Source organism: Rissa tridactyla, chromosome 6, assembly GCF_028500815.1.
Source record: "Rissa tridactyla isolate bRisTri1 chromosome 6, bRisTri1.patW.cur.20221130, whole genome shotgun sequence".
NCBI classification, from domain to species: domain Eukaryota; kingdom Metazoa; phylum Chordata; class Aves; order Charadriiformes; family Laridae; genus Rissa; species Rissa tridactyla.
This window is the reverse complement of record NC_071471.1, coordinates 59589839-59613240: the sequence shown is the minus strand read 5'-3', so window position 1 is coordinate 59613240 and position 23402 is coordinate 59589839. Positions and strand designations below refer to the sequence as shown.

The following is a 23402-nucleotide window of genomic DNA, read 5'->3' as shown; positions in this document are numbered from 1 at the left end:
CTTTTTCCCATCCCCTGCATTTGACTCCAAACCCATGCCCAGACATTAATTTGTGTCCAGTGTGGATGGCAGACAAGCTTGTGGATGGCAGACAAGCTTGTGCCCGCCTTTCAAGAACAGAATAGAAGTAGCCATGGTGGCCTGCCTATCATCAGATCCAATTATGGTCTGATTTCTTCACTTTCTGCTACAGCTTACAGAGGATAAATGACGATGGTAGTTGGTCACGCCATTGCCTGGCACAGGATGTTGGCAACCTGTCACACAGTTGGCAACCTGTGTAAATAAACAGAGGGACCTGAGAGTTGCAACTCATACCTCTCCCAACCTTTCTAAGTCTGCATATTTTATGAGAATTAGTTTTTCTTTTGAACATTTATGGTTCATCCAATTTGCATTTGTTCAAATAACGTTTGTCCTATGTTATTGTTGTTCCACACCTGTCCCAGGATATGAAAGTCCACAAGACTGAAAATAATGATGAAAATCAGGCACTGAACTTCAAAGGTACAAAGAATTTAGGGAAACAGCTTGTAGAAGGAGAAGTTCTTGGTACAGTGAAGCCAGTGGTAGTTCTGTTACTGGCCTTCATCAGGGACAGGATTTCATCTCTGGAGCTGAGCAGAGGCTTAAAATTCAGAATTGCTTTCTTGCTACCTTCCCTGAAGGTCACCACTTGCAAGGTTGCTGGGAACATGACCTTCAGAACCTTACTGTAATCTTTCCACCCCAATATGAAGTTAACCAGGAATAACAGAAAGCTGTGACTCGGGAACAGAAAATTAGGTGGTGAGTCTGAAGGAGAGTGGCCTCGCTTCACCAGCCTAAACTAGACACAGGGTCTCTCTACATTCAGCTGTAACTGCAGAGGGAACCTGAGTGACTTGCTCAGCTCCAATGATAACTTCAAGAAAGCTGAAGTGAATGCAATGAATCCCGTCTTGGTGTAAGAAGGGAGAATTATTTTTTTTCCCTTCTAATAAAATAATGTTACTCACTACTGTTTCCTACTCTGTGGCAGCTACTGATGCATGCACATGACTTGAGAGTGGGATCATGCCCACCTCTTTGGAAGTGTTAGCTCTTTTCTGCATTTCTTCCCCTGTCCAGTGGATGTTTTGGCTCTTTAGAGAATTGTGTAGAACTGTAGCGTAAGAGCATCATTTTGACTTCTATAAAACATGAGTGGAAAACTTACGGCCCATGCTAGTCCTAAAATAGGTAGCCAGACAACATACTTAATGTTGAAAAATTTAGCGAATTATGCTGGAATGATGTGGGCGAAGTTGATGGAGAAAATCTGACATGGGATAATAAAATGAATAAATGAGACAATAGGCCTTTGTCCACTGGCATCTGTGAGGAAGCAGAGAAGGGAAGCGGGTTCAGATGCAAATTTTGTGATAATTTTTTTGCCAGATGAGGGTTCTCCATCCACTTTACCTGCCCTGGAAAGATGAAGCACAGATAGGTCCTGGCAAATGAGCGGTGCAAATGTTCGACCATTTGTTGTTTTGTTTTTGCAACCTGTCTCTGACAGAGCGTGGTGATTTGCACAGCTGAGAGGCAGGTCTGACTTCTGCTGTTTGGATGTGTTGTGGTTCCTGCAGGAGGCACAGGAGCAGTGACAGGCAGAGGCCGCCTGAGTTTGTGGGGAGACTTGGCAGTCAGGGGAGGTCCGCAGAATGTTCTGTGTGAGGGATGTGAACCCCCTGCACCCTACAGCATGGGCCTCCCGACGCCTCGCGCCTGGGTAATTCTTCATTGCATTGTACCAGCTTAGAGAAATGCCATCACAAAGGTAATTAGGCCAGCGTTTTTGCTAAGACCACAAGAAACTTTGAAGTTGCAGTGACAAACAGAGGAGTGGGACACACAGGGGAAGGTTTCCAGGACTTTTCTCATCTCTAAACACGAAAGTGCAGAGTCTGTATGTCCTTACTGGTAACCTGAGTGAGTTACCAAACAAACTGCGTTTTGCCAGTAAATGTGTGCTGCCCACTGGAATTGGTATCTCTGGATGATTTCCCTCTTAACTGTAGACGTGGAATTAGTTTAGTGTGATTTAAGGTCTTCTGGGCTCATTGGGCCTGGTTTTCTTAATTTGATTAGGAGGTTTTGCCAATCTGAAAGAAAGAGCAACTTCATAGCCTTGCCTTGCCTTGCCAGGGGCATTTTATTTATTAAGCTTTTGATCTCTCAAACACACCTCTGGTGTGTGCTTGTCCAGTATGTACTGTCCTGTGTTCAAGAAGGACCTCTCGGGTCGGTGGTTCATAAAACCACCGCTCTCTCTTCACACAGACCACTGGGAAGACTCAGGCCAGCATTTGCAGACTTGCATATTTGTGCATGTTGGACCTAATTGAGGGAAGCATCTTTGTGCAGGGAAGGTCTTAAGATGGGAAGTCACATTGTCATAAACAATTACCTGAATTTGTCTCATGCCTTCATACTGCCCCGACTGGAGGTGGATTTAAGTAGAAGCTTACAGGCTTTTCCATAGTGAGACTTGAGAACTCAAATGCACGCCACCTACATAAAAAATAGACGAGCGAGTCACATCAGTGCCAGGAAATATTGGTCATTTTTTTATTAATGTTCACAGTGTGAGACACCACACTTCAAAAACTTAATTACCTCCCTCTTGGTCTCTCAGTCCTGCGTCTCTTTCAAGGCTTAATTCTTGAACCTGTCAAGACAGATACACAGATGTTTCTGTCTCTATCCATTGTACAACCTAGTGCTCATTGAAGATGAAGTAATAGTTAGTCCTAGTCAAGAATGAAAGAGTTTAAGTGAAAAACTTTCAGACTTTGTCATTTTTTAATCTACGTTTCAGAATCCTGGTGGGTTTAGACCAGCTTCAGTAATGAGAGTTAATTATTTGCAATGGACCTCAGCACCTGGAGTAGAGCCTCGCTTTCCATTGCCTTACGGTCCTTCCATGTCAGAGGCCCAGAACTGTGTCCCAGTTACTTCCAAAACTCTGCATCCTCTTTCCCTCCTTCCCTCAACTCTTTATTTATTACCGTATCTCCCTACTTCTTCTCCAGTCTGAATCACCACCATGTACTCTTTATCCATGTCTCTGTCTGACATTCAGTGTTTGCCATGAGACCTCCACACTTCAGTGCTTTGGGTTCAGACTTGGAGTTATTGAGGCTCTCAACAAAACAGAAATGGAAAGTGTTTTCACGTAGGTGAAACAATTTATGTCTCTGTTCTGAGAACTGAACTATTTTAATTGCACCTTTCCCCCTCGCTGGACTCATTGCCATTCCCAAATGTCTGGCACTAATGATCAACCTTAATTAAAATTGAGAGCAGGATAGTTAATATGAAAAGTCAGGGAGTCATAACCATGCGGTACTGTCAGCTGTCTCTGTGTATTTGTGTGCAGAGCTGGGATTATCCCCGCTGGACATTAGGGATCAAGGAGCAGTATATCTGAACTCCCTCAATGGGCTGTGGCGAGAGACAGCCAGTGATTCACCCCACGCAGAGCTCGATGTCCATGGTGGGGTAGACAGAGTGGCCTTTTTCTCTAGTGATTATACAAGTTGATAGGCAAGTGTGACCAGTCTCCCATTTTAGACATATAAACTTCAGTGGGGTGAATATCGTTCTGTGCATATATACACATACACACCTACGCGCATGCTGTGTATCTACATATACATGTCTGTGCGTCTGTTTTTATAAATGTATCTGCATAAATGCAACACACAGCACTCAGCGCATCCTTACAAGTACCTGCATGGTTTTATAGCCGCGTGCATGTATTTTGTGAAGCCTTTGAGCTTTAATATAGTCCCTCAGAGCCGTCTGCAGTTCATGTAACCTTAAGCCATGAAGCCCTGCCTGTGCCTGGTGCTCTGTTTGCTTCGAATGTGGTGTGCGGCGTGCAGCAGCCTGCCCGCAGGTGGGCTGGTGCTGCGTGAGTAGCCGGCCATCCCCAGTGCCAAGGGCTGCTTGCTCACGCCCTGCCTGACGTTACAGCTTTTCTAATAGCCTTCTGAATCATCCACTCTGCAAGACTGTCTGAAACCTGTAATATAGAGAGACAGACATCGTTACAGGCTGAAATAACACATAAAAGCATACCTCCTGAGGAGTGTGTGAGGTCTGAGCAGTGCACGTCTGCCTTTGCATGCCGAGCGAGGAAACATGCTATTACTGATAACGCTCGGCGGTTGTGCAAGGCTGAATTCTGCTCGCTGGCACTTTTTATCTCTCACCTTTCCTGTTCAAATTCCTTGCTGTTTCTGGATGCCTCCTGTTTGTAGCTGTGTGCATTTGCCTCTGGTTTCCAAATCCCAGGAAGAATGTCACTTCCCTGTACTTTCCATCCTTTCACCATCTGTTTTCCTCTTTTTCTTTACCCTCATTTCCTTGACCCTGCAGTCTTTCCTTCAGGCCCTTGCAGCTCTGCCCTGAGACTATCTTGCTGGAAATGCCAGAAACTCACAGTTTCCCCTTGCAGAGTGACAGCCGTGTCCCTCATCTCCTCAATGCACTTTTTGTTCACTTGCTGGAATCACATTGGACTTGGCTGGCTCCTGGGTGGATGTTGTGTGTTTGCTGAAGAGACGTTTGTTTCTCAAAAAAGCATTGCTGCTCCCTGCCACTGTCCAAAATCAATAGACCGACTCTGCCTGGTTTTACACCCTTGTTTGCACTTTCTTACCCTTTTTTAGCATTTCTTACCCCTTCTTAAGGTTTTGTTCCTTAACAAAAACAAGTAAAAATTGTCTGGCTGCAGACTTACACCTGAGCTCCCCAAAAAACAGGCAATGGCAAGTTACTGCCATGTGGATTTCCTTTCACCTCCATGCACTGGGCTGAAAATTGCAATACTTTGGGAGGTGACTCAGAAGGAGGAGAGCCTGCCCTGCCCCAGGGCTACCGTGTCCGTAGGGTCGGAAGGTGGATGACCGGGTGTGGAAATGGCTTTGGCTGATTTTTATCCACTGCCTGCGAAAGCCTGGAGTCATGGAGGTGCTTTTAAATTGCCCCCCTTCAGCCCAACTGGACCACAGTGCTCCTGGAAATTTCCAGGCAGGGGATCGCTGACTCAGTGTAGTCAGATTTCCTGAAGCTTCTAAAGATTTAGGAACACAAATGTCCAAGGCAGCTTGGTAGGATTTGTACTCCTCCATCACTGAAAACCTACTCTGTTTTCCACCTCAGTATTGACATCTGTAGCCTGTATTTTGGGAAGGGTGAACACCTACAACCTGTAGGGAAGCGGTGACTCTTTGGGAAGGCGTCTCGTGTCCAGGACCCCCTGTGATAAGTATAACTTGGGTATTTGTGTTTCTCTAGTAATGATACGTACCATTTGCAGTTCTTGCTCTTGCCCCATTGACTGCCTAAGATCAAGCCCTTTGAGATTTCAAAACACACTGTAGATATTCAATATCTGAGCCTCGTAACCTTTCTGCGGATTAGCTAAGTGTTATTGGCCAGCATTGTAAATGGGTAACTGAAGATATGTCCCTGCTGAATTTGATGGAAAGAGGTTAAGTAACCTGCCCAAACCAAGAAGGGCATTAGTAATAGAGCCTCACTAAATCTCAGCCTCATCCACTGTTGGTTAGGCAACGTTGCTCCTCTGCGTAAGTCTGTCTCCTGCTTGAGGTGCAGCAGAATAAAACATGCTCTAATGTGTCTTTGTTAGCCTGTTCTGGCGAGGCGTTTCTTCTTCTCCTTCAACATGCCATAATTGTTTCCCTTCCCTGGCAGTTCCTGACTTCCCAGTGTTAGTCTTGATTTGCCAGCTGGATGCGTGTGTTTATGCACACTAGGAATAAAGGCAGACAGTTTACACCTTTGTTACGCTTTCAGGCAGGACGGCAAGACTGAGTGGACAGCGCTGGGGACGAGGGCATCCTCCATTCAAAATAAAGCACTTGAGTTTTCCACTTGTTAAGTTTCATCCTGTATTAGTGCAGCAGCCAGCAGCGTTCTGTACACATGCCCCAGCACTCGGACCTGCTGGGCTATTGCCAGGCTTCAGTATCTGATGCTGCTTCCTTATTGCAAGGTATTTTTCTGTTCTGTAGTGCAGTCGTACATGACCAAAGGCCGGTTCCTCATTCTTCACAGGCCTGCTGGTAGCAAACTGATTTTCCTTGTGTTTTTATAACATCCCTCCACCAGAAAAAGGAGAGCTGTAGGTCTGGAAGCACTCAGCTTTGAATTTCAGGCCACCTCAAACAAGACCCCATCATGTAATACTGGAGACCTGCAGTTTCAGACCAGGATTTTTTCATTTTTCAGCTGTTTTTCTTCACATCCCCGAGCAGGAGTGGTCTTGGAAACAAATCTGGCTGCTTCTAAAGCTTGGTTAAAAACAGCCATGAGGATAACCAACTGCCCTGTTCTGCCTTCATGCTTTGGCTAGGCCTTCTGGTGTGTCTGACCAAGATCAATGAGATGTCTCATGGGTTAGTATAACCAGTTCGCCCTAATGCACCTTCATTTAGCTCTGGTGCAGTTTTTCATCCATCTTTCAAGATTGTTTGTCCTACTTTCAACTAGCAGAAGAGCCAGACAATCTCATTTTGTCAAACAGGTTTACAGCACCTCTAAGAAGCTTGGTCTATATTTATCCTGTGGCCTATTTTCAATGTAACTTAGCACAGGAGGAGGTAGACTCCAGCCTCTTTTCCTCTCCTGCTGGTCATTTCCAGAGGCAATCTCAGGGTCATGTCACTTACAGCTGCTGTCTCATCTCTGTAGGCTGGAGACGGCTTTTTGGCCTCTTTTGGCACTGCCAAGCTCTAGAGTCTGAACAGCAAATTCATAGCACGTTTCTGCCTTGTGTGCTTGCCTCCTTGGTTTGAAGTCCCGCTTTCCAGTACACTTCAACATAATGTGGTCGCTTCCCGAATTGTACTTAACTATTGCTGAATGTGACAAGCGCTGCACACCTCTGCCTTGCAGAGCATATGGATGTTGTTAGCCAAGATGCGTTGCAGCGAGACCTTCTTCATGCAGAAATAGCCTTGCTGCCTGTTTTTTTTCCAGTTAATCAAACTTCTTTTCCTGTCAATTTAGGAGCAAATTTTTGTGTGGTTCTTTGGGGTTTTTTTAGCAAACTCTGCTTTTTCTGTTGACAGTGCTTAATGGAAAGCCTAATGAAGCACATTAATCTGTAGTATTAGTGGGTGTTGAGTCTGTAGATTTTCTCTGCTTGAATTTGTGTGCATTCACATAGAACCCATAAGCCCTAACCACGTTGTTTGAGGTGCTATGCAAACACGTGTCACGGACACTGTCCCAACCACAGATCACTTGTCTACTCAGTGTTATGGTTTTGCACACGTGGACCAAATTCTGCTCTTGTACACATGGCAAAAAAGTTACACTGACGACTCTGGGTACCATTGCTTGTCTAAATTCATTGGATCCTACTTGACATTAGCAGTCGAGACATGTTGTTTCCCTTCTTCTCAAGTAAGTAGCTAGGTGTGATGCTTTCCTTTTGTATTCTCTTCCCCCTACCAGGACTCTTTTGCCTCCTCTTCCTTGTTAGTTTAGGTGTTTGAGGCCGTGTTTTGAACTTGACATTTCTAAGTGCTTCTCCCTCCCTCTTTTCTTTTGCAGGCGCTGGTTCGTCTTCCTCCTCACATTTCACAGTGCGATGAAGTCTTCAGGTTCTTCGAGGCTCGCCCAGAAGACCTTAACCCTCCAAAAGAGTAAGTGCTTCTCAGTTCTTTTTGATTAGCTGGAAGGAAAAGATCATTTGGTTTTATTACTGCTGTAGGTGTGGGAACACATTTTGTAGCTTTCAAACACTACCTAGAAAATGCCCAACAATTACGTACAACCATGTCTGGTGCGTGGAGGACAAGGGAGTCAAGCAACCCTCAGACACAATTTTCCGCCATCCTCCACCCACTTTTGCATTGTTTCTTGCTGATGGTTCTGATGAGGGAACCTCCCCTGGCTTGTGGGTTTTACCTGATAATTATCACCAAGGAGTCATTTAGTTCCCAAAAGCATTGGCTCAGCAGCAGGGGGAAATCCTGCCAGTAAGCACTTGGCTCATAATTACCAGCTGCTTCTTTAAATGTACTCCTGCCCAGAGATACTTAGTTATCTGAAGGGAGCAAGATTGTGGTCCAGATCCAAAATTGTCTCTGGAGAGTCTATTCTTTCTGAGCAGGAAGCCAAGAAAAGGCTGGGAAAAGAGTTCCCATTGAACACAGAATCACAGCCTTTACCTTGGAGCAGGCAGGCTGATTCATGCTGATGCAGTCAGGGTTCAGAGGACTAATTTATCCAGGGAAAGCGTTGGCAGGATGGTATTTACAAGCAACTGTGCTGCCTCATCTATGTTTCCTTTTCTCCTTCATACTGAACAGGATATATTTTATTGTGCTCCACAGTAAGATTTTGACTTGGTCCCATTGTATTTTGTGCTGCTTTGTTGCACGATTTGAAACTTGATTGCAGGCTGTGTTACTGTAATTTGCTTTCTCCAGTGTTTGCACAGCCCATTGGGTAAGGGGAAGTAGATATAAAGCTTTTGGGGTTTGGGCGGTTCAGCGCATGCTAACCTGTAGTTAGCAGAAAGATTTGTATTGGCTTCAGCTGTCTGTTCCCATGCTGGTGTAGACGAGAGGACCTTTGCAGTTTGATTTCTCAAACTTAGTCTCTTGCATATACCTGGTTTTATACAAGGGGACATATTAGCATTTGTACTAAAGAAAACACTGCTAGCGTAGCTGAGAGCGAAGTCTTTTTGGTTTTTGAACAAGAAAAAGAGCAGTTTTTAAATCAAAGGTCTGAAAAAAGAGCTGCTATTTTATTTTTTTTTCTAGCCATCCTTGTTTTAGAAAACTGTCTGGGGTGAATAAATGCAGTTGCATTTTCATTGTTAAACACATATTGCAAAATTAGAAGCCATTGCAGCAGGATATGCCTATGCTCTGAGACCTGCTGACCATCACAGTTTCTACTTAGGGTCTGTAGGAAGGTTTGCAAAGGTTGCTTGATCCTACAACACCCCTGTGATGCAAGGAGACATCCCCACATACCAGGCAGAAACAGACACCCAGAAGAGGAGTGAGGTCCCCAGGGTTATGGGAGAGTTCACAAATGGACTTTGGGTGTCTACTTGAAATGCTGTTTGATGCTCTTGTCTGCTTTCTGTACTTGATACAGACCCTACAGTGTTAGGGCGGAGTAAAATAGAGTCAGGATTGGACCCCTCCACAAGGTAGGGAATGTGGACCAAGGCCCACCCCTGGGCTGACATTAGTCATTATGGCTCTCCTTCCGTTTTTCCTCCTACAAGTTGTTGAGGGCCTTTTGCCGAGCTCCCCGTTCTACAGCCTTGCAGCAACTTTCAAGTTATCCATTCGCTCTCCCCTGGAAAAACAAAAAACGCTAAATTTTCTCAGCCCAAGCCTTGCATCTTATTCCAACCTAGTAATAAGTGTGATTTATTTCCCTGGAAAATGTAGAGCAATAACCTGATTAAATCTCACTTCACTAATGTCTGCAAGACATTAATCTAGCTGGGTTTAAACAAATCCTACCTCGTCTTCTGTAAGCAAACAGATCTTAGGGAAGGTGTCTAAGGTTTCTGCTGGGAGTGCTTCACAAAAGATGTATTGTTGAAACTGAAGATTAGTCTCTACAAAAAGATGATGTTAAAGCCAATGGAAACATCGTAGTGTTTTTCTTCTGTGAACTGAGGGGGAAGGGAGGAGATCTGGGGCTCACTGGACCACTGTGTAGGGTCTTGGGGAAGGAGGACACCTCCAGGGTGATTCTCAGCCTCAGCAGTCACTGCAGGAAGGAGCACAATTGCGAGAGAAAAACCCCAATTTATTCCCTCACTTTGCTACTCTGCCAAGCCCCTCCAGAAACAGTGAGCCAGGGGTGCCCAAGCCCTTTGAATTCAGTCTTCCCTGTACCACGTGATCCATTCATCTCACTGGGGGTGGTAAGGGTGTAGCCTGGGGGCGGCATCTAGACTACCCTAATTATTTTATCTTTTTCTTCAGCTTCTTCTTTTAGCCCTCAGTGCAGAGGTGGTTCATATATTGATATATCAGCATAGACATGGCATTCAACTGGCTGGGTTAAAGCAGAGCAAATATTGCCAAGTGAGGGACTCAGCCACCAAGGGTGGCTTGTGCCACCTTCGTGTCTTCCCTCTGTGCACAAGGAGATGGTCTTTAATTTTGTGACCCCTGCTTTGTTTTTCTGCAGCAGCTCAGCCTTATAAGACAAAACCTGGCTTAGAATTTAATTAAATAATTTTCAGGAGTGTAGCCCTAATCCCACAGGCGTTTGAGTAGTTGAACCCAGAGAGTCCATTGAGTTATTGCGTGTCAGCAGAACAGTGACTGAGCACGTGCTCGCAGCCAGAAAAACATGGAAGCTTAAACTTCAAGGGAGCAGTCACAAAAAAGTGTGATTTACCTCACAGCTGGAATTGCAGACAGGTATCCATGTCCGTAATTGCTGAGTCTCACAGCTGGAATGTGTGGAGAGGTATTCATGCCCTTAATTGCTGAGCCATAAGTCGCGATGATGCACATGCAGCAATTCGTGTATTACTGCAGTAATTCAGCTGCGAAGCTGTACCCGTCACTGTTGTTCCTATCGTCCTAAAAGAAACCAACATTTCCCTGTAGTCCCCTAGGCACTTTTTTGAATGTGGTCCCAGCTTCTTCCTTATAACTCTTCATCTGCCCTGCCCTTGCCTCCTCCCTGCTTCTGTGTACTGTCCTCTCCAGGTTATGCTGTGTTTGGCTTGCAGGCTGCTCTCTACAGGGTCGTTTCCTACTGCTGCTCTGCTCCAACTGCCCGTAGTGCTGAGCAGCAAGCAGTCCAGCTATAATAAAAGCTGGGCTTTCCCAACACTGTTACAGTCTGGCCAATTTGTTCGGTTGGATTCGCAGCTTAGGTTTTCTGTTTCCTGTTTTGGTGATGGTCCAGGCTTTTGCGTCCTGTGACAATAGGCAGAAGGTATTCCACTCAGCCCCATTAAAACTCTTCCATGTACAGCAGCTTACAGGCAGATAGCTGGAGAGATGTCACAAGAAATCACAGTGTTTGAACTGGCTGACGGTCTCCTCTGAGTCTGCTCCTGCTGGTGGAGCTAACTCCAGGTCAGATTGCTCCCAAACAGCAGGTTTCACAGAATCACAGAATCTTCATGGTTGGAAAGGACCCTTAAGATCGAATCCAACCAAACAACCTATAATCTCTGCCACTAGAGCATGCCCTGAAGTGCCAAATCTAGACGTTTCTTAAATACCTCTAGGGATGGTGACTCGACCACCTCCCTGGGCAGGCTGTTCCAGTGCCTGACCACTCTTTCAGTAAAGTAATTCTTCCTAATATCGACTCTAAACCTCCCCTGACGCAACTTCAGACCATTTCCTCTGGTCCTGTCATTATTCACCTGGGAGAAGAGGCCAACACCCACCTCTCTCCAACCTCCTTTCAGGTAGCTGTAGAGGGCAATGAGGTCTCCCCTCAGCCTCCTCTTCTCCAAGCTAAACATGCCCAGCTCCCTCAGCCTCTCCTCATATGACCTGGTCTCCAGACCCCTCACCAGCCTGGTAGCTCTCCTCTGGACACGTTCCAGCACTTCAATGTCCCTCTTGTACAGAGGGGCCCAGAACTGAACACAGTTCCTTCATGCTGCTTGGGAGAAACCGTAGGAGGACATTAAATCATTCCATGAGATAGTCTGGGAGCTCTCTTGGACCGTTTCACGTGGTGAAAGCATGTCTTTTGCACGAGAACCGGCACGCGTTGGGAGCATTGATGTACAAGGCAGGGTTTGGAACTCCAGTGCCGGTGTTCCCAGGGCAGCTGCTTCTGCTGCTCTCACTCCACTCCACTGATTAGCTGCAGAGAAAGCAAGCTTCAAACCATAAATTCTGGTACAACAGGAGCAGTTTCCAACTCCTTATGTTTGTAATATGTGCAATTTTAGTGTTTGAGCAAATGCATATGTATATAGGCAAATGGCTGGGCTTGTGTCTTTAACCATGCCCATGTAAGGACCAGATCCTGCACTGCGATGGGAAAAGATACTGTAAGGTAAGAAGGAAGTGCATTTTTATTTTTCCATTATTTTAAGTTAAAACACCATGTCACTGAAAGCCATTCATTTACTGGATACTTCTGTTAATAATTACAATTACTGATAACTAAGCCAGAGATGGATTAATTTCAGACTTCTACTGGGGATTTAAATTCAAGGCTGAGGTCAGGCCAGGGCTCATAGTCAACAAACAAAATCTCAGAAAGCATTTTTTTAATGATTCTTTTTTACTAGAAATAACAGAAATACCCAAAGAGTAGGATTAATCAATTAGACATTGCATATGGTCCACTGCTTTTCAGGCTTTTTTTGCAGTTAGGTTATCCCGGCCAGACCACTCATGTGGAGTCGCTTTTTCTTTCTGAGTCTGGATCCAGTCTAAAAAGCAGACCAAGCGCCAAGGATTCAGTTCTCCAATACTCCCCCTGCAGAAATGCATGCAGACTCAAACGAGATTTCTGTTTAAACCACCACTAATAATATTAACAACTGAATTTAAAGCAATGTTCAATGTCTGAGAATATTTTTCCTGCAGGAATCATAAAGCAATTCTCAAACAATATGCAAATCCACGAACACTTGGGAACTTATTACGTATACGACACAACAGTATGAGGTTTGATGCAGAAATTGGACTTAATGCTGAAGGTGCCTTTACTGAAGAACAGAAAGGCTTTATTGTGGTCTGTAGCCATGAGTTTTATCATGTAAATACTGGTATAACACTCGGATACTCAGATGCCAGGCAGTCACTGTGAAATGGAAGCTGGATTCTCCCTTTATTCTTCGCATACTATGGATTTCTGTTAAGGAAAGAAGTTGCCAGGGTAATGCAGTGACCGTGTTAAGGAAACATGCTGTAGTTTATGAGTCTACCAGTGCTAAAGCACAGTTCCCCAATATGCTTTTCTCCATCCATAAGCATGACTGTGTTTCCATATGACTATTTCTGTTCCCCAAATGCGCTATCATCTGCCCTGTAATAACAATACCTATTGGTAAAGGAATAAATTTCTTCATATCTAAAATATCTGTATTTATTCTGATTTGTTTGATATTATGCAAATAATTTCTCTTCTATTTCATCCCTTATATTTCTTCCCTTATATTTCTTCCCTTATATTTCTCTTGTATTTCATCCCTTTAGAATTGTTTCCCAATCCATTTGATAGCTGAGTATCTGAGCAGATATGCTATGAGAAAAGCTGTCTTTCTTTTTTTGTGGTTGCTCTTTATTACAGGACGGTAATTTTCGCATCATTTAGGAATGTGGTCAGCACCATTTTATGACAGTCGATGTTACAGTCTGCACTTGGCAGTGGTATTCTGACTGCTCAATGCATGCATTTTATTAGGGAAATCCATTCCACTTGGCAGATGCAGAATGGAAATTAATTTCCCTAAGAAATGCAAAATCAGAAAAAGATGGAAGATTTATTTTTTCTGTGATTTATCAGCTGGGAAGTAAATTGCAAAACACAGCAGGAAAAGGTCTGAACAAAGCTGGTGGCAGGATGAAGCAGTGAAGACCCACTGTTCTGAAGGGAAGAAAAAGTTAATATTTTCAAAGAATGGCTTAATCACTTTCACTGAGATTTAGGTAGCTAAGGATGCAATAACCTGTTAGGACTGAGTTTGCCAAGAGCCTTGCTTGGCAGCTCCTAATTAGTCATCCAGCTCTCATTGATGTCAGTGGGAATTAGGTACCACAGCTCTTTGAGCATCTGAGTTAAGTAGCGCACCTGTGTTTAGTTTTTCAAAGGTACCTGTTTTAGGGCTGTATTTATGTAGAAATATTTAGCCTCAGTACCTAAATTTGTTGTGAAAATGGTTTCTTGGCTTCTGAATCGCAGAAGTGCTTTCCAGTATCCTGCCCGTAGTGTGGGACTGTAGTAGATCTGCGGCTGAGAGGTCAGGCAGCCTTGTGCCCCAGAAATCGAGGAGTGAAGTGTGGCTGATTCCCAGTTGTGCCCCCTCTAACCCGGAGAGCTGGAGCTCGGTCTCTGGGACCCAGTCGTTGTCAGATGGGGCTCTAGATACCCTGACAGCGTACGCTGCCTTTCATCAGTGCGTATTATCATGATCTTTGGGAAGGTCTCGCTTGGAGACTGTTATGTTAAATAAACTAAGCCAATAGAGGGATGGAGGAAACTCTAGAAATGGGAAAAAAAGAAGTAAAAGAAGTAACTCATCCTCTTCTTTAGTTTCACATGGAACTTTCCCTTTTGTTTGCAACATGTAAATGATTTGGGCTGGAATATCAAATGGAGAATACTGAAATTTGCTACTGGCTTCAGCGTTGGTGATAACAGCAAATAATGCAGCCTTCTTGAGAGAAGCTTTGAATCTTTTTGCAACTCATCCAGAAAATTAAAAATGTATGTATTATATGTAGAGAAATATAAAACACTAAACCTGGGGGAAAACAGAACGCACATTAAATGAAATAAGTTCAGCAACCACAAAAAAAAGGATGTAGAAGACTGGCAGTTGAAATAGCATACATTACTGCTGTAACCATACAGTAAGAGCTTTTATTCCTTGCCTTGAATATCACATTTGGGTTTGCTCGTGCTTTGTAGGTCTGACTGTGAAAGGACACGGGGCTGAGAGGAGCAAAGATAGTTTAATGTACTGACGGCACCGGCAGCCAAGTGTACAGAAATAGCTTTTGCCTGGATTGGTTATGAGCATGTGGCAGGGTTTAAAAGTGGCATGCTGTCACGGGCACAGGATGGGTTAGGAATAACCAGACTTACCCGAAATCTATCAGAATGTGACCAAGATCACAACCTTGCTGGCACGTTGCTGCTTCAGTGGTGGCACTGAACACTGCCTTGCTGGGACCAAACACGACAGTAGTGTCAGGGCTAATATAAGTTTACAGTTTATGAGCACAAATTCAAGACAATTTTTTTTTTCTTTCTCTGTAGAAGAGTTGGGACTGAAGAGGTATTTTGAAATACAGAGATGTTGCCTTTAGAAGAACGAAATGCCAAGCCTGTTGGCTCAAGGGCCTTTTTCCTGTCCAGTGATTTTTGTTCATATCCTAAAGGAACGGTCACTGCTGATAATTTGCCAATGCCTCTTTTGTAGGTTAGAAAGTAATAGTTTGCTTAATGTTTAACTTAACCCAAGAAATTCTTTCCTTCCGGAGAAGAGAAGTTCAGTGTTTAATGCAGAGGATTGATAAATCTGCTCCTTTTTGTCTCATTGGTTTATTTTGTGATGTTGGAAAGTCTTTTCACGTCTCCTGGCTGTATCTGCAATGTGATTGCAGGTGTATGGTTTCAGAGGTTTGCAAAGAGGATTTGATTCTGGTAAAGAAACCCTGTTCCTTCCATAGTATAACTCTAGAAATGAATAGTTAGAAAAATAATTTGTTTTTAAAATCATCAGTCAACGTTGAAAGAAACATTACTTCCAAAACCTGTCAGGAAAGCCTATTCTGCTGGTGCTTCTATATGCAAAACCAGTTAGTGAGCCAAAAGAACAAATTTATTCATCTGGCAATGGGGGAAACCTAGGCTAATGAGGAAGTATTAGAGTAGAACCAAAATCATAGAATCATAGAATTGTTAGGGTTGGAAGGGACCTTAAAGATCATCTAGTTTCAACCCCCCTGCCATAGCCAGGGGCACCTCCCACTAGATCAGGTTGCTCAGAGCCCCATCCAGCCTGGCCTTAAAAACTTTCAGGGATGGGGCTTCCACCACCTCTCTGGGCAACCTCTTCCAGTGTCTCACCACCCTCACGGTGAAGAACTTCTTCCTAACGTCCAATATGAATCGACCCATCTCTAGTTTTAATCCATTCCCTCTAGTCCTACCGTTAACCAACATCCTAAAAAGTCCCTCACCAGCTTTCTTGTAGGCCCCCTTAAGATACTGGCAGGCCACTATAAGGTCTCCTCAGAGCCTTATTTTCTCCAGACTGCGCAATCCCAACTCTCTCAGTCTGTCCTCATAGGAGAGGTGCTCCAGCCCTCTGATCGTCCTCGTGGCCCTTCTCTGGACACATTCTAGCACGTCCATATCTTGTAGTAGGGGCTCCAGAATTGGACACAGTACTCCAGGTGGGGTCTCACGAGAGTGGAGTAGAGGGGGAGAATCGTCTCCCTCGACCTGCTGGCCACGCTTCTCCCGATGCAGCCCAGGATACAATTGGCTTTCTGGGCTGCTAGTGCACACTGACGGCTCACGTTGAGCCTCTCGTCCACCAGCACCTCCAAGTCCTTTTCTTCAGGGCTGCTCTCAAGCCAGTCACTGCCCAGCCTATATTGGTGCTTGGGATTGCCCCGACCCAGACGGAGGACCTTGCACTTGGTCTTGTTGAACTTCATGAGGTTGGCACGGGCCCACCTCTCCAGCCTGTCAAGGTCCCTCTGGATGGCATCCCTTCCCTCCAGTGTGTCAGCCGCCGCACACAGCTTGGTGTTGTCGCGAAACTTGCTGAGGGTGCACTCTATGCCACTGTCCATGTCACTGACGAAGATGTTAAACAAGACCGGTCCCAGTACTGATCCTTGAGGGACTCCACTTGTCACTGGCATCCACTTGGACATGGACCCATTGACAGCCACTCTTTGGGTGCGGCCGACAAGCCAGTTCTTTATCCACTGAATTGTCAGTCCATCAAACCCATCTTTTATCAGCTTGGAGACCAAGATGTCATGCGGGACAGCGTCAAAGGCTTTGCTCAGGTCCAGGTGAATGACGTCAGTTGCTCTCCCCTTGTCTACTGATGTTGTGACCTTCTCGTAGAAGGCCATCAGGTTTGTCAGGCACGATTTGCCCCTGGTGAAGCTGTGTTGATTGTACCCAATCACCTCTTCGTTATTCTTCTGCCCCAGCAGTGCCTCCAGGAGGATCTGCTCCATAATCTTACCAGGCACGGAGGTGAGACTGACTGGCCTATAGTTCCCTGGTTCATCCTTCTTTCCCTTTTTGAAAATGAGGATTATGTTTCTGCTTTTCCAGTCAGTGGGGACTTCACCAGGCTGCCATGACTTTTGGAATATAATAGAGAGCAGTTTAGCAACCTCATCTGCCAGTTCCCTCAGTACCTGTGGGTGTATCGCATCAGGTCCCATGGACTTGTACACTTTCAGGTTCATCAGATGGTCACGAATCTGATCTTCACTTAAAATGGGCAGTTCTTTCCAACCCCTGCCAGAGGTTATTGAGCTTGATGTGAATGATTTGGGGCAACTGTTATCCTTGAGCCCTCACTTCTAGAAACATTTGGTTCAGTGCCACAGGATCTTCTGAAAGTCTCCGATTAAAGACTGCCAATGCTTGGTTTGATGCCCCAGATTAGGAGCAGCCCCTAGGGTTGAATCGCCCATGCTGATAAACACAAAAGAGATCTTTAGGTCCACACAGAAGAGATGCATCTGGTCCTGCTGTGCTTTATGAATAAGCCTGGAACTGAGAAGGGGAAGAGGGATGGGGACTTCCTGTTCTTATCTGGATGTCTTGTTCTGGTGAGCCCCTGCTAGCAGGTTAATTGCATGCACTGAGGTATCTGTCACCATCGACTCATGACCTGCCAGGCAGGAGGAGATGGGGTGGAGTTCTCTGTTCACTAACATGACAGAATTGAATATAGCCTGTCTTGTCCTCTGGGTGTCACGTCTCTGAAAAACAAGAATAGGCAGCTTATGTTACAAATATATCATGAAGAAGAATCCAGCTTGTCATTGCCATGTCTATATTTAATATGGTCGCACTATTGTTTAATGAAGATCTTTTTCTGCTCTGAAGAGGAGGGCACTAGGGACAGACGTGCGCAATGGGGTGTTTGCTGCCAGGGTGATAAATTATCCCTCAGTGGCGCTTGGGGTCAGATGAGACTTTTCAGTGCCCTGCACTTCTATTGTTGATCGCTATGAAATTTTGACATTGCTTATCTGGAGAGTCCCTTTATTTTTAACGCTGTTGAGGACCAGTAGCCTCGCTGGTTATAAAAGGAATGTTTTTCTCATGCATACGTGCCTATTGCAACCCAACATGTGGTTCTGAACTGGTTGGGGGCGATGTAAAGCACCCCTTACCTTTGGTAGGCTTTTACCAGGCTGTACTATATTTTACAAAGGAAGGCATTGCTTAAAATGTGTTTTAATGCTGTTGACTACAGGCCAAGTGGAGCTGACATCTCACATTTATTTACGGTGGAGCGTTTCTGTCTAAGCACTGGGAAGTAGAGGTGATGTTCCTCGGTAAACAGAACTTTGAACTCTGGGAGTCTCTGGTACTGCCCATAGCATCCAGCAGTTGCCACTGAAGAGAGAGGAGGAAGCATTAGCAATCAAAGAGCACCGAACAACAGGTACAACAAGTCAGGTCTCTCTGGAGAGCCACCGCCTCCTGCTTTGAGTTAGTAGGAGAGCTGGGCTTCCTTTCTGGCTTGGCTGTATCATAACAGCGCATTAAAGTATTATTGTTTGGTGCACCTGGCTTCACCTGTTCACCCCATGCCACCAAAGGGTTTGCGCTGGAAATCCGTTTCATCACATACACAGGGCTTGGTGTTTTGTGTCCACAGAATTTTGCATTCAGCTCCCAATGCTATTGCTGTTTAAAATCTTGCTTGTAGCAAGCCTGGAAAGAAAAAACATTTGTGGCAGTAGGGAACCGTCCCCTGGAGTGCTGCACGCGTCCGAGATGATCTGTTTTTCTCTGTTCGTCTCTCTCTTGAGGTAACAAGGTGCCTTCTTCAGGAATTACGGTGTATAAAAAATACCAGACCTCAAGTGGCTGAGGCTGTAGGAGACACAATGATCTATCGGTAGATCCATTTCCACCCTTTCCATCTTCTTGACTGGTCTGCAGCTGACTGTCTTTCATGCGTGCTGTTCCCAGAAACACAAGCAGAGGATCAAATAACAACGTGTTTTGACTCCAAACTCTGGAGTGACTTATCATGTTATCAAAGCTTTTGATTTAATTGAAATTTCACAGATAACCCTAGACCTGCTTTTAAGTGCAGACCCAAGTGCCAGTGGGAATTCAGTTAAGACCCTCCCCCCACCCCTTTTAATGCTTGCATTTTGTTTGGGAGGTTTATGGAAGGGATTTGCTACTGCTTATCTCTAGCTAGAGCTGTGTGTCTGGGTTCAAAGATGCCCTTTGTCTTTGGGCCACTTTCTTTTTCCAGTTATGCCAGAGTTTGATTGGAACGACCCTGCTGACAGTAGAGCACTATTTGAGATTTACGCTGATGTAAGGATTGCAGAATTTGTTGTGTTAAAAGTAGAATTCTTTCCTTGTTTCCACTCACAGCTCTTAAAACAATTGGCCTAAGCTCAGGAAAGATGTTCGTTTAAACAGACCTCGGATATATTCTGAATAGAGGATTGACTGTGGCTTTGCAATACTTTAGTCTAATCTAATAAATGCTGGTTATTTGCTGGATTCTTGCAAGCTGTATTTGCTTCCCAGCTCCAAGGAGTTTTAATAGCCACTCCAGTAATGCTGACTGCAGTGCACTGTGGTGAACCTCAGAACATTGTATATGTCTGATTACATTTGCTTTCAATTACAGTCTTGTGGGTTTGAAAAATCAGAGCAGTTCAGGCTCATTTGGGAACCACTGCAAAAAAAAATTGCTAGTAACCTGAGATACTTAGTGCTTGAAAATACAAAAGAAGAAGAAAATGTTGAACGTTGGGGGCCAAAAAATGTCTATTTTGCTTTATGAGAAGAGACCCAGTGCAACAAGTGTGGGGTTAGGATGGCAGGGGCACCATATCTAACAGATAAACCTTTTCCTTTCCCGTCCAGGCATGCTGGGAATGAAGTGTGAATGACTCTTGCCAGAGACAGCGTTCATCAGAGACTTGAAGCTGTCCTGGTTCACTAGTGAATTAGTGACATTGCCATCTTTGCTGCTCCCTGTTGGATAGGTTGCCGGTCTCAGTCCTTTTTCTAATGATTAGATCCTCACCAAAGTTGTCCTCTCCTGCTAGGGGAGCTGTAGAGTTCTTGAGGATGGTAAAATTAAATTAATCTTATTTCCCTCAAAGTGCAGTATTTTGTAGAGATGTTGATTATCCTCTAAATCTGGCTAAAGGAGGAGCTTTCTTTTCATGAAAATGTTTTACCAAAAATGAATCTCTCAGTTCCTGCTGAAATGTGGTCCCAAACCCCAGAATTTGGATAGTTTTCATCAGCCCTACTGAGCAGCAGGGTGGATGTAAGATGAAAAGACGTTCACAGAGACATCCAGCAGATGGCTTTGCAGGTGACCTGTTCTGCAGTGAATGGCGTTCAGGTCTCTGGGAGCTGTGTGGCTGGGACTTCGTCTGCTGGGCTGTGTCTGGTCCTGCGTACTTAATGCCTCGCTCTTCCAGCGGGCAGCTCTGGGAGAGCATCGGTCAGTGGTTGATCCCTTTCTCCTCTGCCAGCATCTGGCAAGCAAAGAAAGGGCTCATGAACACATTAAAGAACAAGCCCTGGTGCAAACACCTGTGTGGGGTGTTATGAATATTTAGTAAACGAAAGAGGAGCAGGGAGGGTTTCATCATAAAAAAACCCAGCCACAGCACTGTGACACCAGGGATGGTGCAGTGAATTTTCACCCCAGGTGAAAGATTTCAGCTATTCTGAACTTAGGACCAGAAGGTGGGATGTAAGGCTGTTGTCAGCCCCCTGACAATTCAGGCAACCACAGGTAAGGTATAAGGTATGCAGACTGATTAACTGGGGTAGCTTTTACTCTGTAGTGGGGACCAGTACATATTGCCAGCGTTCTGCATTTCTTTCTATGGGATGGGACATTTTAGCAACATAGCTCCCAAATTTGGGGAAGCATGTATGTAACAAAAATGAGTGCTTTCCTTTCTGTGGTCCCAATAATAAGGCTCTTCAGCTTGCATATAGCCTCTGTAGTCCCTGTAGCTAGTAACCTGGGTGCTGAGGCATCTTGCTGGGTCTGGATTGGTTCCTTCACCTACATGCTTACCTTTATAGTGAAGTTAAGGGCCAGGGGCAACTAGGGAAAGCTGCAAGAGTCATTCATATCCCTGCAAACAGCTTTAAACTCTTCCAGCAAGAGGTCAGTAGAAAAGTATCTTATTGTTTGCTGGGTCGTCTCAATGCACAAAGCAGGGCTCTGTTGGACACGCACTAACAATGTTATTAATGTTCGTGATGCATCAGTGTCATCCCCTGGGGGGAGGAGGAACCCCCGGCGGCTGAATTGCACAGGCCATACCAGCTAATGAGATGCTCTTCTTGCCAGGCCTGACAAATAAGCTTCTGTTAATCTTCATTGTTATCATTTTCATCCTCATCTGTGTGTTCGGGAGGGGGTTGTTTTACAGATGCTTGGCTGAGGAGATGGCAGGGTGCCCCACACTAGCTAGCGAGCTGGCTCTGGAGGTGAGCTGGGACTTTAAGAAGAGGCAAACATTCAGCAGATGAGGAGAAAGCCTTGAATCCCTTCAATAAAGTAGTATGTTGGAGTGAGTGGTTGCAAGAAGTAGGAGTTCTGCAGAGGACAGAGATAAAAGGAGGCTTTCAGGCAGGGGAGAGCATTCCTGCCTTTTCCAGATGTAGCATTTGCATTTGGAGAGGGAGACCTGCCAAAAGGCCAGGCTGATGAAGGATGCTTTGTGGTGCTTCCAGCCTATGAAAAACGCAATACTTCGAAAGTTAGGTGCTTGTAAGTTATTAGGCAAGGAATGAAATAGGCATCGTAAGAGGAGTCTCTTTCTCCCTCTTCTTAGGGAAGTCTGGTCTCCAGTGCATTATGTAATTACTACCTTTTTTTCTTCCTTTTTTGCCTGCTTTCTCTTAAGGCTTTTTTAAAAATACACTCTTGCCTCAATCATTCAGCATCCTCATAAATCAGAAAATTTTGGCCGTGCAGATTTATGACAAGTGTTTTATATTTAATTTTTTTGTTGACAGGCATATAAACTACTGAGCCCTGGTTAACTGCCCAATAAGTCCTCATCCCTGTCAGGATGAATAATGTTTGTGAGAGAAGATTGAATTAATATCAGTGAGCAGAGAATTTTTGGCTTTAACAAACAAATATTGCTTTCTGCCATGTTTTTGTCTATCTTAATATGTGCTCAGAAAATCTCCAATCTTATCTCCATTTCAGATACGTTCAGTTCAGATACAATCACATGCCAGGGAGCTGTGTAACTCGAAGATGTGATTATAAGTTTAAGAGAGCACTGACCCAACATAGAGCATTTAACAGCTTGGGGCTCTAACAATCCTTTGCAGGTTTCCGGAATAAGTTTTGGCAATCATGTCTGTTTCTCCTTTTAAGACCTTATTTTCAAAACATCAAAGCAAATTTTGAATTTTGAATGAAGTAGGGCACAGCCCTACAGAGACGTGTGTCAAAAAGAGAGTAGTGCAGCTAGATAACATTAAACTTGCTGTCAGCCTCATCCCGAGAGCGATTCTCCTCCAAACATTTATGCATGTGGGTAGTTTTCTACACAGTGAATAACTGGATTGGATTCAGTAGGAGCACACATGCACCCAAAGTTATTTGTGTGTGTGTTCGTGTGTATGTTTGTTTGATAGGAATGAAAAATCCTGGAGAGGGCTGGGCTATAAGGGAGGTTCATTCATCAGCAACCCCCTCATGTTAACTCATGTTAACTCTTCTGTCTTGCCTGGAGATGGATATGTATGGAGCACACGTACTCCATACATAGTACCATACGGACTGCCAACACAGCTAATTTACACTGAATTAAGTCACCAGCTTTCAACGGATGAGGGTAGGTGACATCTATTCTTGGAGAATCCTAAACATAGATGTCACACAGCAAAACCAGCAGAGAGGCTCAACTGGCCTGAACATTTAGAGGTTTTATATAACAGATAATTTGTGTGTGTGCCCTGAATGCTCTTTTTATGCATTTATGTTTACTAATATTTCATAAAGAAAACAAAAAAAAAGTGCTTGAAAGCAGTTGGGTATGTATCTTTATCTGTATCTTTGAGGGGACCTTTTAATTGTGTAGCTGTAAAATTGTGGGAGCACCAATACTGTCGCCATAAGGGAATGCAGCCGCTTGGAAACAAAGCAGTAAGCGCAAGGCAATGCAGAAAACCTTTCTGTGGCTGTATTTTCTGTAAAATCCTGTTGGGTACCATTTTCACGGTGGTTCATTTGCTGCAGCTAGTGCTTGCTCCATGATCAGAAGGGAATTCAGCCATCAAACAGGATTTGTCAGGTTTCACTCCAGTGTAAAGGACTAGGTCATTGTAAGCTGTCTAGTCGTAGGCAATTGACTTATCGTCTCTGATTTTAGATTCATACATAAATCTTTTTTTTTTTGTTT

General features: G+C 44.5%; 1 protein-coding gene across 3 annotated transcripts in view; it reads left to right on the top strand.

Moving 5' to 3' along the window:
• SH3PXD2A (SH3 and PX domains 2A) overlaps positions 1 to 23402 on the top strand; it is a 280366-nt gene that overhangs the window by 113157 nt on the left and 143807 nt on the right. For all 3 annotated transcript variants that reach the window (XM_054205000.1, XM_054205001.1, XM_054205002.1), the window contains exon 5: positions 7615 to 7706. In XM_054205000.1, the coding sequence (XP_054060975.1) occupies positions 7615 to 7706 (92 nt within the window). The remainder of the gene's footprint in view (positions 1 to 7614; positions 7707 to 23402) is intronic.